The following is a 17,871-nucleotide window of genomic DNA, read 5'->3' as shown; positions in this document are numbered from 1 at the left end:
CGCCCAAAAAACGTTATTTACTCATTTTTCTCTCTCAAAGGCTAAATATGACCTGATAGTCTCGGACGTTCTCCAAGCACCAGAAAGTAACAAATAGTGTGTAAAACTGATGATTAATCTAGCTTAATGTGTTTGCCACCCTAAATTACAGGGTATCGGTGTTTGTTTAAGTTTTCTGAAATTGTCATTGGCTAGACAGCTTTGTCAAGCAGCGTACAGAACTCATTGCAATAATATAGAAAGTCACTGGGCATTGTATTTCGTTATCCTCTTTCCTATTTTTCCCCTCCAAGGGCAGTAAACGTCGCACTGTTGCTCCCCTGTTGACCAGAAGAGGATACTATTTTTACATTAAACATGAACAGTTTGATTAATCTGTTTATTTACCATCTGTTGGCCAAAGAAAAAATATGACATTTTAGAGCTCAAGACACAATTATCCTAGAACTGTTACACAGAAACATCATTAGCAGTGACATGCTTGGGCCTAGACTATCCATGTACATATTTGCTGGTTACCTACAGTGTTTATGACTTAGGCCAAGTCATAAATGACTTAACCATGTTCTACCATGTGATTTATAGGCTACTCTAACCTTTATTATATGTCACATATAATAATATCATAAAGGTCTTGTTGTGAGACCTTGTAGTGAAAGCCTTGCCATGCTTGTGGATTAGCAGAGTAGCAGAGGTGTTTTTTTAATCGTCATTCATTGTATATCTGAATTTGTTTTGGAGCAGCTGTCATTGTGTCACAGCGGGACAGATGTCGAACCAATGCTTCAGTTTTACAGTTGCAAACGCTGTCTGTACTTATCTTCGCTGAGCTGTCAAACAAAAGCAAGACCTCTAATATTAGACATATCTAATCAGCTTGTTCAGACAACGGGTTTTTTCCATAGCTTCATATTACGAATGCTGCACAGGCTCATAAAGAGTTTTCTCCTGCCCTGCTTTTACTGTTTCATCAAGGCCTTTGTTTACGACATCATTCATCTTCTAGAGAAGCACTTTTACACACTGCGTGTTCTGAGACGGGGTGTACATTTGACGCTATAAAAAAAACCCGGACCTAATGGGTTCAGTTGGTTAAATTCCCTGGATGCTTGACACCATAAACCATGGAATTATTGATCATTGTTTTTCATATTGTGTCTTTGTCTTCACTTTCAAATATGTTTGAAATCTAATCTGTAGGTTTTGTCAGTTTTATTATTATGATCCGAATGCTTTTCCCAGGACCATGTCTACACCCACAACAACTCCTTCCTCAAGTAAGCTCGAAGGCTGACAAAATCTTTTGTTTGGTCTGAACAAAGTAATCAAAGCGACCACATATGACTGAAGGGTACATAATTCAGTCAATATTAAACCCTGTTAATCTCTTTGAGTGAGTTGTCAGGTTCCTGCTGTGAAATTACAAACTGATATGGTGTTTTGCAAAGATAACAATGACCCAAATCATAGTGCTTATGAAATATTGTCTTATTATACACTCTGTCTATAGATAGTGACGAGAAAGGCACATGTTATAACTGGTATACAGAAGCACAATGTCTGATTCCTGGAAATTATTTAATTGGATTTTTTTCCATGGTTAGTTTTTATGGTTGATCATGTCTGAAACATAAACTAGCTCTATCAACATAAAGACAGCCAGAGTATTTTCTGAATTGTAAGCACTTGACATGTCCAGCATAGCATCTTTAAATCTGTAAAATACAGCCAACTTTTGTAGCCTTGAAATTCAAATATCAACACACTGACTATTTGACCAACTGCATCTGTCCCACCTTTGTCCACTCTCCAAGATCTCAGCAAAGACTTATGGGTAATTGTACTCAGTTTCAGAAAGAGAGGCCAGAGGTCACAGGGAGAGTAGGAAAATATCCTGTCAACCCAAATCCATCGATTTTGCCCTCAGGCATAAGTTTTTCTTAGATTAAACAGTTGCTGATGTCGGCAAGTTGATATCAATGACTTGGAATAATGTGGTTCTCATTTCATTGATGTGGACTGTATTATATCTGCAGGTAGAGCATGTTCTGTCATGTGTGTTTGTAGAGTTTGTTGTGATGAGTGTACAATACAATCTTATTCCTTTAAGGGCACAACCACATTAGTATTTTAATAACACTAATGGATATCCACACGTAACTCTACATTTGGAGGATCTATTAAAGGATAATAAGAGAAGGAACATAACCAGTGAGGTCAGACTGAGGTCACTGAGTTTTGAGTTACAAGTGTTCTTCCATTACATTTTATTGTTGCTGTTCTTTGAGAAGACTTGTGCGAATGTTCTTGTGTTGTTTGTTTATGTTGGGCCTCAGTCAAGGTCACAGTACATCTGCTATTGTCATTAATATCTGCACTGGTCAGGAAAAGGACAGTTCAACCCACTTAGCAATTGTCGTTGAACATGAAGCAGACATGAAAGACAAAGACAAACTAGTTTGGTCTCGTTAGAGTGACTTTCCTGGCCTTGACATCTTTAGTGAAGGTTTTGTTTTTTAAATACAGTAGCTGTTTGCTAAGATTTAAAAATCTGTCTTGAAAATATGGAATCTGCAATATAATCCTTAAAGAATTATGGATCTATCCATGAAGGTCTCTGAATGGCAGCGGCCATCGCACGCAACCCAGAGCTTTTCCCCTGCAAATTCCTCTCAAGCTTACAGTATAGCGATGGTTCTGGGAATAACTGAACAGAGTCTTCTCAAGCTACAATAAGAACTAATAATCCGGAGAGAGGCCCCAAGGTCATCGAGGTACAGGCAAACTAACCATGCCTCACAGCACGGTGGGGCTGCTGGAAACAGGCGCTGGAAGTTATTATGAAGAGGAGGACTTATGGACAATACTGCTGATTAGCAGAGGGCAGGTTGGCAGCTCCGTCGTTCACTGTAAACCACGGAACACGGTTTCCATGCCAACCAGAAGGCATGGATGAGCTGACAGTAACATTGTGGTTTTCTTATTATTTTAATTGTTTACTATTTGGATGAAAAGGACCGTATACCTCACACCTCATACTGCTTTCAGTGTACGTACTCGAAACAGAAGCAGCCAAGGACATATCAAATCATATGGGATGGGAATGGAGGGAGGAGTACAATCTGATTGACTGAACAGTGTTTGATTTAAATGTTCAAATTTGTAAACTTCTTATCTCTGTTTTGGTGAATCAGAGGAAGAGTTGTGTGGAAACTTAAATATGACTCCGGAAGGTTCTCTTTACAGTTTGGTGATTGCGAACATGCAATCAGTTTTCCTCCACTCTAACATATACAAAAGCCCAGAAAACTCTGTTTGATGATGGTTATTCTCAGTCTCAGTTGACATTCTCAGACTGCTAGATGATTCCCTCTCTTTAAATGATATACAATGTGTTCTCTACCATCTTTTACAATGTCATCTCAGCCATGATTTGGACCGATGCGCCTGGTATATTTTCACAGTCATAAATAACCTGGTTAAAGACTTACCAGCTATATTCCCTTTGTGATTTCTTATCTATTCAATGTGTGATAAAGTTTGAAGGATTTGTTTTTTACTAGTAATGATTTTACATATGGATCATCCATCTTATGGTGTGTTTGGTATTGTGTTTTGGATTGAAACTCTGAATTGAATCAGTTGAAGATATGAAGATATGTAATGTGAAAATACGATTCCATCATTGTAATTTGTAAATATTTTTCAAACATTTAGGGAGTAGACACTGTATGTCATGGTAAGAAGTTTCCTTTCTGAAATCTGTGTTTGTCTTTGGCCAAGGGGGTCAATGCTATAAGCCTGTGTCATTCCTTGAAAGGCCAGGACATTTCCATGTCTCACACGGGAATTGAAGAAGGGGGAGCATTTAAGATCAGTGTCACAGAATGAGTGGCCAAACATTTATCTTATCCTACAGCAACAATTCAAGGCTATTGAGGATTCGAGGAATATATGCTTTAGTCCATTCATCTTGAGGCTACATTATCATTACATAAACAAACTAGTCATGCTATTGTGAGAAAGCTATTGTTTGTTTAGAAATCCCTACGGTATTACTGTGTTCCCTGTGTCTGAGGCTTCTTTGGCCCTTTGCAAGCCTTCTCCACAGCGCCTGCCCTGATTGTAAATTGCTAGGCTGGTTAATGACTTCCCTGAGAGAGAGGCGCTGCATTGCATTGTGGCTGATGAGTTCTCCTTTAGTAAATTTCCGCATAAAGGGACCATATGCGGCAGGATAAGGACATTTCCCTGTGGAAGTGTTAAATGAATTGCAGAAGGCGACAGGCAGATAGGTCCAGACTTCCACAGCATATGGGGGGGACGGAGTGACGGTGAATACAGGAAAGGGTGAACAACAGGGTGGGGTCTGAGAAACGAGGAAGCCAATGTCACCCTTTCCTTGTTTTGCCCGTTTTTCCCATTAACACTTTTGAGTAGCTCTGTTCATTGACTCGCGAATCATTTAAATGAATCGTGTATTCAATTTGCGTAAATGATGTCTAATGTAAGCATTCTCTTTGTGAAACATCCGTCAAGTTATTCTCTAATTTTATAAATCGTTTTGTCTTCACATGCACCAGAAAACCATTAACAACCACCAGGCCTGCAGACTCCGGCAAGGAAACAAATTATAAGATTAGACTGATAACCCCTTCAGACTTCTCAGGTGCTAAATGGAATAAGCTTTTAATTTCGCTGTGCCAAGAAATATCAGTCAGCAGCTGATAATATCTGCCATGTGTCAGAGGATCTGGCATCAAATCTAACTTCTTCCTGGGATCAATAATGTCTTGTTCTCTCCACCTCCATCATAGTACGCTGCCAGACCATTCAATTCTCACCCCTCTCTGTTGGAAAAATCTGCTATTTTCAGATCTCTGAAATGTATCACCTTATTCACAATGGGAGTGACACAGTTTGGCTGGAACACAATCTATTAAACAGAATCAAGTTGTGAAACCGGAGATTTACAAAGATAAATATGGATCAGCACTACAAATGGAACATGTTTATTTAGAAATAAAACGTATTCCTTCTATGGATCCATGGAATGTTTCTGTTGGTTTGAGAGATCAGGCAGGCTGTGTAGAACATTGATATAGATTACACAAGGGGAATCAGCAGGACTAATGCATAGTAGATTGATTATACCTTTCTATTTGATAATGTAATTATCTTTTAATAAACCTAGGATGGTTGTTTAACTGCTCTCTCTCTCTCTCTCCCTCCCTCTCTCTCTCTCTCTCTCTCTCTCTCTCTCTCTCTCTCTCTCTCTCTCTCTCTCTCTCTCTCTCTCTCCTGTAAGTCCTACTTTAATTCCACATAAAAAATGTTGTGGTGCTCTATCTAATTTCTTCATTGTGCCTTTTCATTTCAGAATGTTGACAATGATTTATTACACAAGTATGTAATGAGGCATGATTACAATAAAGTAATCTTAATTAATCTGTTCTATTACAGAGCACTATAACATGGGTCGTAATCTAGTTATGCAGAAGCCTGCTAACGACCATTCATTTGAATCAGGTGTGTTGGAACAGGGAAACATCTAAAACATGCAGGACAGGGGGTACTTCCGGAACAGGGTTGGGAACCACTGCCTTACTGTAAACCATTTCACATGGTAAAACATAATTTGCAGATCTCACTTAGACTTTTCAGCAAAAGTCTAAACATATTCTCATTCTCAAAACACATTCTGCACCCCTAATGCACATGTACTGGTAAACACAAGTGGCAACTTGTTTTTCACGATTGCTAAAACACATTTCTTGAAACAGTCAACCATTTTCTCAAAACTATAAACACAAAACCAAATATTCAAACTCCATTTCCAAAACCTTTGACTCATCTGGCAAAATCAAACACTCGCTCCTGAACCTAGTGACCTGTGCTCAAAATCAAACTATGCTTTCAGATCATAAACTCAACCAATCAATATATAAACACTATGGAGCAAGCATTAGACACAACACAAAAAAATGGAGAACACAGTATCCAGGCCATGTAGTTACATGTAAAGAAGAATTTGTTTACTATGTTTACACAGTAAATTCATTTACTGTAGCAATAAAGAAAATTGATTTTGGATTTTAAAACACTGGATTTTGGTGTTTCAACAACCATTGACACTTTCCTGCTGTATGACTATGTTTAGCCTGTGTTCTGCACCTCTCTTTCACCAACCGTCTCTGGAGGAGGGGATCCCTCACTGAATTGCTCATCCCAAGGTTTCTTATTTTTTTCCTCCTCAAGTGCGTTTTTCCTTGTCTTCCTTGAAGCTTGAGGTTGGCTGAGGGGAAATTCTATGGACATAATGTGAAGCCCTCTATGACGTTGCTTGTAAGGGCTATACAAATACTGTCCATTTGATTTGATTTGAAAATATTACAGTAACCATCCTAACTTACTGTAGTACTGTCAACAAAGAAAAAACCCTCTGGTGTGCTGGATACAGCCTTGAAAACACTCCACACCTATGTCACCACAGACCAATTCAATTGCCTGTAGGAAATGTACCCTGGTATATGGGTTTTGGTCATAGTCCTTCCACCGCCACACAGAGAAAAACTCTTCAATTGGATTGAGAAAAGGGCTGTATGGTGGAAGGCAAACATTTACAGTAAAAAATGCTGGTTGATGTTGAACTATTCTTGTATTTGGACACCACAGTGAAAGCTAACATTGTTCCAAACCAGCATTAGAAACAAGTGTGAACAGATGTGTGTTTTACAAATGACATCTGTGTTGTAGTTGTGTTTACTGTTTGTTGCCTGTGTTTACCATTTTGCAGCACAAGTGCATCACAGTGCAAAATGTGTTTAGTGAATGAGAATGTGTTCAGAGTTTTGACAAAAGAGTGTGTGATTTGACAAATTGATTTAGTTCACTAAACATTTGATCCAGAGAATGGGGTTTAGTGTTTTAGCAATCGTGAAAAACTGTAAACACAACCACTCAAAATTGATTTCACTTGTTTCAAATGATGTGACACAACCAATACAAGCCAGTTCAGAGAGCAAACAGGTTGTTGAAAATATTGCTTGTGATGTTGACAAGTGCCCTGGCCTGACCCAGCCCAAAGACAAGAAGAAGCACATTGATCACATGTTTACTCCTTTACTGTAATGATTCGTCATACAATAGCAGCTGTGTCTGTCGGTTGACTGAGGGTTTGTCAAGTACAATGTATCTGGAGAAAGAAATTCATCAGGCAGATGTATTGTAAAGAGGGGAGAGGGCGGCTGTATTTGAACCTGCAACCTCTTAAACTGCTGTTGAATGCTCCACCATACTCGTGGAAAAAAAGACAAAATAAGTCTGCTTGTTTCTCAAACGTTATTGCGAGAGAACTTATTTTATTTAGATTTCTTCACAGGAGAGTCGGGTAAAGGCACAATGTCTTGTGTGTTCTGAAGGCCGCAGGGGAACAAACTGTGTCGGGGTTGGCTCAATGTCAGTCGGCATCCGCACGCCTGAAGGAGCTGTTTGTCATCCCAGGGCACAGGAGGCGCCGTGGCCTCTGTTCTAGGCCAGGGTAATTTACAGCCTTGTGGGATTTATAGGACAGTGTGTCCGAGAGCTGGTGTCGAGGATGGTTTTCAGCTGGGGTCCATGAATGAGGTTCTGGTTCTTTAGTATTGTGGTTCTCCCATCGGAAAGTAGCTGTTCGTGGATGCGGTTACCGCGAATCGAGGGTGACTGGAAGGAAGTCAGGGTTTAAGAAAAACAATGTTCTCATCACTTGTGATTTTTAAGTGTCGCACAGAGTTAATTTGGTATCGGCCAACCAGGCAACCATCATTAGAGGCCTATTGATTATGTGTTCCTGTCTTCGAAAGACTCATTAGAACATTTGAAATTCAATTTATAAGATCACGCCTGTGTCAATTTACGTAATAGGCTAATGGACATTCCACTAATTACTCATGCACCTAATGTTGCAATAGAACACAATACGTAATGACACTCATGGGGCTTAAGGTGTAATTGTAGGGAGTAGTTTGAAAGTGTAAAGTCAAATAAATCAGGTGAACCGTAGCATCCTGTGGGATTACAGAATCGTGACCTGCGGCAAGAAGTGAGAATAATCGGTATCTTGGGGCTGCTTGGAGCATTTTAATGTCCGTGGGGGAGGATGCATATTGATTTACACAGACGGTGACACATAAAGAACATCTTTTCCCACTCGAACTGCATGTTCCACCGCTTGCTTTTGTATCGTGTCCTCTCCCAAATAAGGTCACATATTTCAGAACAATCTTAAAGTGAAAAGGAATTTGCAAATGTTTGGTGGGCAGCCTTTGATAAAGCTGATGGATATCTTTAAACAAGATTCTAAATGTTTCAAAATATTATAAAATATCAGAAGGTCCCCGTTCATTGTGACAGAAGACAGCCAAAGCTTGTTTCAAATGTCCTGTGTGTTTAGCTACAGGACTTGCTGATAAGTATGGCTGTAAGTGTAATATTTGGATAAAATTGCAAAGTTTACATAAGAAAGATACGTGTGCTTCTATATTTAGTGAGTCCTTAATCCTCAACACTGAATCATTCTAGAACCAGTTTAGTTTGGTGAAGGGTCTTCTCACTTTACCCTGATAACAAGGTATTCAGACAAGATAAACAGTTCAATTGTACTTCATTCCCAAGAATGTGGATGAACTGTTCAATGATTCAATGACGCTTTCAAACTATTCAAAGTCAACCCACACATTCTCTGTTCAGATTTCACGAAACAAAAACATTTTCTTTTATCCCTCTAAGTACTCCACCATAAGGCCAGTTAAAAACAGTGTGTCAGGGCCGAGGGCTACTTGAGTGACAGGTGTGGAGATTGTTCAGGGAAGAGGTGCAGCACTGCAAGCATCACCTCTGCAGTTCATTACTGGAGATATTGAAAGCTGGCTCAATGGGACATCACCATCCAGCGCTTCAATAACCCACCGCAAAACAACACACCGTTATGACCCAGAGTTCCAAAGAAAAGCTTTCTCATTTGAAGAAAATCTCAAACCGTCTTCCGTTTATAATCACGTACTCACAATCTCAAAACTTCCAATAAATTGATTATAACGTACGTGTACCATGCAGCCAGCATGTTTTAGTTCCCCTTCTACAGGATCTGTGGAGGCTCAGTGTGTCTGTGTCTCAGACGTCCTTCCCAGTATGACTCACATAGCAGGGCCTTCTCATCACATCCCACTGCAGGAGAGAGAGCGTGGGGACGGTGTGAAACTGTCATCTTCTAGCTTACTGAGCCGCAAAAATCTGTTCACATCGCTGCTTCGCATCGAAACCGTGGGAGAAACACTGTTCAACACCAGCACAGATGTGTGAATGAAAATGGAAAAAAGAGGATATAAGAATCTCCTAAATGAAATTGGCCAACATTGGTATGGCAATTTAGAATTTTTATTAGAGAGGAGGCAGGTTGGGAAAATTGTCTTTTGAATGGGACGAGATGGTTTCTGATACATACTGCCAGGGCTGACAATATGTCAGAACTCTTGCTCATGCTTCATAAACTCAGACCGTATCCACCACAGCTGTTACCAGATGATGGATTTTGAATGGGATAATGTGTGTACATATTAGTGAAGGAGAGGAGATTCGAACTTTGAGTGTGAAATGGTGTATAGCAAAGTGTTTCAGAAAATATAGCTGCAAGCAGCAATGAGGTGGCTAAGCAGTTAAATGACCCAGAAAACGTTTTAGACATCCTCAGAACAGGGTTCCGAGTGTATGCAGCAAGTTTGGTGAATTCAAAATGGCGGCAGCATCAATTCGGTTATTGTCACAAATTATTTTAAGTCACACACGGATGTCCCAAGATATCATGAGACAAAGGAATCACTTAATAAAGGCAAACAAATCAATAGTAATGGTAATAGTAACTGTCTTTGTCTAACAGCTGGAAGCTCTCCTGAGTTTTTACATTGAACTCATGTCAAGACCTTTCTCATGGGGTCACCGGACCCTAGGGGTCCGCGAACCATGCCAAGGGGTCTGCGAAATAATTTGACATCAATTATAACATTGTAAAAAAGTCCTGTATGATTGAAAAGTGACAAATGTAATGATAACCATTTGCACCAATAAAACAAGCATATTGTGTCCATTTAATAGCGCAAATTGTCATGCTAAATGGGTGTTACGATTTGGGGGGGGGGGTCCTTGGAAAATATTCACCCCTGTAAGGGGTCCCTGCCGGGCCCCCAAAAGTTTGAGAACCCCTGGCTTAGCCTACCGCTAGACTTTTCACTTTTAATATTCCTGATGTGCAGTTTGAAAACATCTGGGGCCCGGGCAGCAGGCTGTTCATGTGAACCGCTAAAGAATAGCATGTTGATCTTCTGCTAACTTCTGAGTCTATCGTTTTGAAAAAAAAAACATTCTCTGCAAACGGACTGGTGGACTGCATAATTCCCGTGCTATACAGTCGAATGACGTCATAGGCTACTAATCTGCAGTTTTGAAACGTTTGTTCTCTGATTAATCATAATATGGCAATTTTGTCAAAATACGGTCTAGAATACAATAATAATAATAATAATAAGACTTTATATCTAGCACATCTCATACAATAATTGCAGCTCAATGAGCTTTACATAAAATCAATAAAAACAATAATACAAGTAATAAAAGTAATAAAACCCTTCTTGCCAAAGGATTGTTTTGAAATGCATCGCACATTAAACGGGGAACGATGTGGGAATACAGCTTACCAGCCAACAGCCAACAGCATGGTAAACTGCATGGCACCAGACGCCTGTTGACTTATTGCTGTATAGGCCTACCCCGCTGTGTCTAGCACGTCCACAGAGGATCGTGTCTGAAGATTGCATGAAGGGATGAGATGAAATACTACCATCACTGTAGGCTACTTTATGGCGTTTCTAGATTGAATAATGCAGTACTCCATGGGTTGTTTACTTGCGTTTGCAAGGACCAAATGCAAGAGCTGCAGTTGTTGTTAACTGTTATCTTGATGAAACACGTCACGTTCTCCTCGTAGCCGTGACAGAGCTAATTAGGCGGGGTTACACTCAGGTTTTGCTTCATTCTCACTCTTTCCTGCCAATCATTGCACTTATAGGAACTTGTTGCTCTCCGGATATTGTTCAGTAGTCCAACTGGGTTAGGCTAATTATTGACAGGTGTTGGGGAAAAAGCCCGTATTTATGCCCCAGGTGATGTCTTTGATTGGACCATTGCTCTATAAACGGATGTGTACAGTCTGCATTGCCATAATAGAGGGGGAGGAAGCGGGAGCGCGAGCGCGAGGCGCCTCAGCGAGTCAAAAGCATTCCTTCTCGAGCGTCTGCTTCATTTGGTTAGAGAAGACAACCTCGGATGGAGGCAATGAAAGCGCATTCCGGAGAGAAGCAGTGAAGAGACTTGTCGAACGAGGGTATGAATGAGTCTTTTATGCACTTTTACGATTGTGGCTGTAATTGTTATAATGTTGACTTCAATAGGCTGTAGGTGATTTTCGTTTATTTGGTCTTTGTGTATTGTGTGAATGATGTTTTCTTCTCTTTTTGTGTGTAATCTGGATGGCCATGGGTGTCATGTTTTATGACAAATCTTCCCAGTCACATAGCACCTCGTTTTTTTTTTAATTGTTCCTCTCAAAATCTGAACTCATCTTCAGTTAGCTTATCGTTCATTAAGTAGTGCCAGTAAGACAATGAAATGCGGATTGCATTCAAAAGTGTGTTGAGTCTAATGTTAAAAATGATATTCAAATATCTAATACTAACTACCCACTTGTATAAACCTCTTTATGGACCTTCTCATCTAGAAGGCGTCATTTAGGGAGGGTTTGAGCGTGCTCATAAATTTTCACCCTTGGGGTTTCTACGGGGTGTAATATGAACATATATCACTGAGAATGTAGAAAACATCAATTTGGGTGTCATAATTTGATCATAGCTCTGAGCAACAGCTCAGAACTGGTCCATGAATAAATAACTAGCAGTGGCAACATAATAATAATGTGGCTGCAAAAACATCGTTTACTTCAGGGTAAGTAGCAGCGTTTGAATTAAACTTGTGGTCCCTTCAAGGCATGGAAGCAAAACAACGCTATCCAGAGAAGGATAAGACATAATTAAAATAAGCAATAGACAGAATGTGTTTTTGTTGTTGCATTCAATAAATCCTAATTTGAAAATAATCAATCTGTTATATTACATCTTGCGGTACACAGAACACATAAAGCCACCATCTGGTAGACAGATAATCCTTAAAGGTGTAAGGTTTTTTTTTGTAAATGTTCCTTGTAACAATACTTACACATGTTTATTATAATTGTGGATACTCTGACTGACATTGTTAGAATACGTTTGGCTTGCAGGCCTAGAATGACATTATGGGCCTTTCCTGAATTGCTTGTTCATTAAACCAATTGTTCTCAAAAGCATTTGCAGAGCCTTGGTTTCAACAACCTGGTTAATCAGTTCTACGTCCATCTGAACTCCTGTCTTCCTCCCTCTCATCCTGCATGGAGAGTCTGGTCAGCCAGTCGCTGTAACGATGTAGTGTTTCCCCTGAGCTCTGCCCTCCTCTGGGGTCGCCCTAACCCTGAGGGATCCATGATGACCAGGGTTTGATTTGCGTTATAAACGCAAGTTACACCCTGTCTTTTAAAACAGAGCCTGCAGAGTTCAACACGGTCGACATGTGGGGGGAAATGAAGGGGGGGAACCATGGAGCAGCCATGGTGTTGGTGGTGGTAGTAAATAAGATATATCATGTACGAATCCCCCGAGAAAGGGGGAAGAAGAGAATGAAGGAAGTCATTAGCATACTGTAATGAATGTTAGGACGTTTGACTGATGGGGCCCCTGGCCATGATTACTGTCACTGGTATGGTGGTTTGGCTGCCATTGGCATTGGCCACCAAAGGACTTCTTCTATGACTTATATCTTGATCTACAGTCCAGACTAAAGTCCAGTCTAAAATATTTTTTCCAGGTTTGATTTCAGACGGGTAACTGTATTACAGTTTGATGGCACATACTTGTTCTAAGACAGCCTATGATATCATTAAGCATTTTTACAACCTTGGAATGTGAAGTGTTTTTACTGTCAAATTCCAATGGGAACAGATTTACAGTGTTGTTCATAATTCTCCCCCATCACTTATGTTCTGTTTTCTCTTTCAGAAAGTAAACAAAGGCTGGAATCCATGTGGTGCCAATAAGCGTATGATGAAAAGTAAAACACACAACAGAGACTGAGAAAGTAGTTCCCTGGAGAGCTGAAACCACAGGCGACTCGTTTAGATTCCAGCCTATGAAATCACAGTTGATGCTTCTCTAGCATGGAGTTAACCAATCACAACCTGTCCTTGATGAAGGAGGCGCCATGGGAAGACAAATGTTCCGCCTCAGTAGGCGGAACCACCTTCCTCATCATCACCTACAGCACCATGATGGCAGTGGGCGTCATCGGCAACGCAAGCCTTGTGTTTGTCATCACGCGGCAAAAGGAGATGCGAAACGTCACCAACATTTTCATCGCCAACCTCTCCTGCTCCGATATCTTGATGTGCATAGTGTGTCTGCCCACCACCATCGTCTACACCTTGATGGATCGCTGGATCCTGGGGGAGGCTCTCTGTAAAATCACCAACTTCGTCCAGTGTTTATCCATCACTGTGTCCATTTCCTCTCTGGTCCTGATAGCCTTGGAGCGCCACCAGCTCATCATTCACCCCACTGGATGGAAGCCTGTGATGGGCCACTCCTACCTGGCTGTGGCCATTACCTGGATCTTGGCCAGCCTCATCTCTGTCCCTTTCCTCTCTTACACAATCCTCCATACACCTTTCAATAACCTGAGCATTCCTTTTAACCCCTTCACTGACTACCACATTTGTATGGAGGATTGGCCCTCCCAGCACAACAGACTGGCCTATACCACCTCTCTCCTGTGCTTTCAGTACTGCCTTCCCGTCCTCCTCATCGTGGTTTGCTACCTGCGCATCTTCCTGCGTCTGAGGAGGAGGAGAGACATGGTGGAGCGGGCCAGGGACCCCAATCAGAGGAAGATCAAGGGTTCCAAGAGGATCAACGCCGTGCTTGGCTCCATCGTGTTCGTGTTCACGCTGTGCTGGCTACCACTCATGGTCTTCAACACTGTGTTTGATTGGAAGCACGATGCCATCCCGGTCTGCGGGCACAATGTCTTGTTCTCCGCCTGCCACCTCACGGCCATGGCTTCCACCTGCGTCAACCCTGTCATCTACGGGTTCCTCAACAGCAATTTCCAGAAGGAGCTCAAGTCCACCCTCTATCACTGCCGTTGCTGGAGGATGACCGAGCGGTACGAGACTTTCCCCCTCTCCGTCGTCAGCACCGAGGTGACCAAAGGGTCCCTCCTCAGCAAAGGATCCATCAGCATGAACACTTAAGACGCGATCGATACGACTCTTCCTGACCCGTGGTGTCGGTCAGCCGCTGAAGCTTGTGTTTCCGTTAAGAATGGAAGAAGGATTGAGCTCCAGTTGTGCTGTTCAGTGATAACGAGCAGGGAGAAGGCGTAGCCCTAAGACGTGTGTGTCACAGGCTTCTCTTTGCGGTTTTAGCACTCGACCAAGAGGAAGTTGATAACAGAATTATGGTGCAAAGGTCTTAGTATTGTAAAGGATTCCAGGAAATGGCTTTGCAGAGGCATGCTATCGTTGTGTTATTATGTATATTACTAAATGTGTAGTGGTCAAACTTTTATTACACAATGGTATTTAAAGGATTATCCCAGAGATCCACTGTATTGCCTTTTATCTTCTGTGAACTCGTTTTTAAGGGTCCGTAAAAATAATGACCTTGAGTTAAAGCTGAAGACAGTTACATGAATATGAATCTATATTTTAAATGTTTTATTCTGTCATTTTCACTGTAGAACTCTTCTGGTAGGGAACACGTAGCACTGTAACACTGTCTAAAATTCACATTATGCACATATTATCCTTGCAACATTATTGTTTGTTCCGATTCATGACATTTTTGTGAACAACCTTTTTGTCGCTCTAAGTGGTTGTGGTATCTATCCAATTCTAACCAATTGCATCCAGAGGCATTTTTGGTCTGTGTCCGTTAATAACACCCCTTGGAAATCGAACATGAACTGAGAGGTTCCAGACAAATACACAGTGGCAAATTGGTTTGGCCAGGCCCAGTTTGCCTATTCATCCTTTAAAAGAAAAATCCAATATGCCAATCCACTTCAGTAGATAAACTCATGGGGATGAAGCACTAGTTCACTGATAGTATTTAGAGTGTATTATTTACTACCTTGTCTCCATCCAGTACCTCAACTACCTACAACATAAATTACCTATTTTCCATTCAAAATATTCATGCATGATTTAGTGGTAGATAACATAAGGTCGATTTATGTTCAAAATAGGTTCATATATTAATAACTTTTGACAGAGAAAAACCTCGCCAAGGACAGACATTGAGAAATATTAGCACAGGCCACCGTTGCTGCCGCAAACCATTACTGCCATTTTTCTTTCTATCCACTAAGGTTTACAGTCAAATATATCACTGTGTTGGGAAGGTTGCTGTAATAAAACCTATGTGCCACAACACAACTATACATCAGTGCCTGAGACAAAACAAGAAGCAATGAATGTATGTGTCCCCAGTGTAAATAATCACCTTTTAGAAGCACCCACTGTAGACCTGGAGTCCAGTCAGACACAATGTGAACCATATTTCATGTAACTTGTACAAAAGGTCTCAGAATAATAATGAAACAGTTCTCTAAATGTTCCTCTATCCTGCTGCTTTACATGTGAGGTTCATCTCTTCCTCTGGTCATCCCACAGGAAGGGGGTCCATTTTAAATAGCTCACCCACACCCCCGAGGCTAAAGCATGTATGTGTTTTAACATGTTTGAATATGGTCCATTGATATGGTGTTAATGAATCACGTCAAATTGAAATTGGTGAAATACATTTAAAGTGTTATGCATTTTCTCTCTACACACTTGTCTACTGACATTGTGTAGACATGCATGACCTTATATCATCAACCATTCATTAGTCCCACTCAAACACATTTAACAGTGTTGTCAAGATACCACAATTGTTCGTTAAGATATTCAACCTCGTCAAACTTAAACCTCATTAATTTTAATGAGAAACTGGCTCATAAATTATTCCTGGTTCTAAAATAAGACAGACCACTTTGTGCTATTTTAAGAAATATTGTTGAGGACACCTTTGATATTTGAGTTTCTCATGCAAAGAAGGTTGATCATTTTTCTAATGACGTTACCTGGTTGGGTATGTACATACAGCTCTTCAAAGATTGTTATAATGTACTTATGGTTTATGATGGATTATGAAGGATATGTTTTATGAAAGTGGTATTCAAAGCTTATTTTTGTTATGTTTAATGAACTGCCGTTAAATGTTTGGGCACTTGTGGTGTATGCTATTGATCGTCAAAGACATTATGTAACTTTTAAGTAAAGTAATACAACAAAACAAGACGGTCTGTTTATTCTTCAAGTTCAATTTAAGTTCAACAACTACATATAAGCATATACCCTGTTGCCAATCTATTTTTTGTGTCAAACAGCAGGGAACCTCCTGTAAAGGATATGAGTTCAAATGTTAATGAATTTTCTTTGCAGCCTCCTGTGGTCTCACAAACTCACAGCGACCTCTCTAACTTTGACTCCTTCATGGAAAAAAGACGGACAGGAACACCAGATGTGTTGTTCTGGCTCACCAGTAAAATAAATCACATAGAAACAAGCTTAACTTCTGAAACTCTAATCTAAAGTACTGTTTGTACAATAATGCAAAATCCACCTCAAAGGCTGGTGACTCCAGTGTCAAACTCGCTTATGACCTTGGGTCAGACTCAATCAGTAATCTCTAGTTCCTGTATTGTGTTTATAAAATTGCCCTAATTGGGTAAGTGTTCACCCCTCTGATGCCCTTCAACTTAAATATATTTTGTTTACTTCGGATGTCGAGTTTGGATCCGTACCTCACAAAGGCGTGCTTCTCTGAATTTTCTGCGTCCATTCATCATGCATCATCAAGATGTATTGCAGAAACTACCCACTAATATTACCTTTCATAGTATAGAGTCTGTGCCTGCTGAAACATCTCAAGAATGTATTTCAGCTCAACCTTTTCAAGTAAAATTATACAGTGTGTAAAGTATTATTTTATGGTAATATCATCTTAAATGCGAATGGAAAGTAAATTGAGACAAGGGCATGAAACAGTCACGGCAGAAGGGTGCTTTATCCCACTGTGATTGTGTATTGAAGTACAGCATGTCTTTGTGTCCAGTCATGTACCTCAAGGGATCTTCCAAGGAAAGAGAGGCAAGAGGCGAGAGAGGAATCTAAACAGAATCTCTTCATGGGAAAATGACACATACAAAGAGATTGGGCTACAGTTTCCTCAGAAGGAGGTTGTTTCTATTTAGTACATTGGACTTTGGTGATAAAATGTGACTGGCTTGTATATGCGTTGCATTGAAGAGAGCCCAGTACTACCATGTATTTCAAATTGCTTAACTCAACTACACTGAAAACTCAACGAGCCAAACAATGATATGTAACTTACATTACATATGATACAGTCCTATGTCATATGAAAAGAAGAAAATTGAATGAAAAGGATATATAAACTTTATTACAGGCTCTAGACCCGATAGCAAGACATATACCATAAAGGGAAAAAAAGAAAACAGATACATAAACACAACAAACATACTCTTATTCATGAGAGTTTTAAAAGGCACCCATACCAATGTTTCCACAGATATGATTGATATCTGACTGAGCTACACCTGGGACTTGTGAGCATCATTATAATACAGTTT

General features: G+C 40.4%; 1 protein-coding gene across 1 annotated transcript; it reads left to right on the top strand.

Annotated features, from left to right (window-relative positions):
- The first annotated feature begins 11,095 nt into the window (after positions 1-11,095).
- npy8br (neuropeptide Y receptor Y8b) lies at positions 11,096-16,502 on the top strand. Its single transcript, XM_047015796.1, has 2 exons — positions 11,096-11,416; positions 13,176-16,502. The coding sequence occupies exon 2, from the start codon at positions 13,334-13,336 to the stop codon at positions 14,423-14,425; it is 1,092 nt and encodes a 363-aa protein (XP_046871752.1). The 5' UTR covers positions 11,096-11,416; positions 13,176-13,333; the 3' UTR covers positions 14,426-16,502.
- The last annotated feature ends 1,369 nt before the right edge of the window (positions 16,503-17,871 follow it).

The sequence above is a fragment of the Hypomesus transpacificus genome, unplaced genomic scaffold (assembly GCF_021917145.1).
Source record: "Hypomesus transpacificus isolate Combined female unplaced genomic scaffold, fHypTra1 scaffold_31, whole genome shotgun sequence".
Lineage (NCBI taxonomy): Eukaryota > Metazoa > Chordata > Actinopteri > Osmeriformes > Osmeridae > Hypomesus > Hypomesus transpacificus.
The sequence above is the reverse complement of the archived record's forward strand: the minus strand, read 5'-3'. Positions and strand labels throughout refer to the sequence as shown.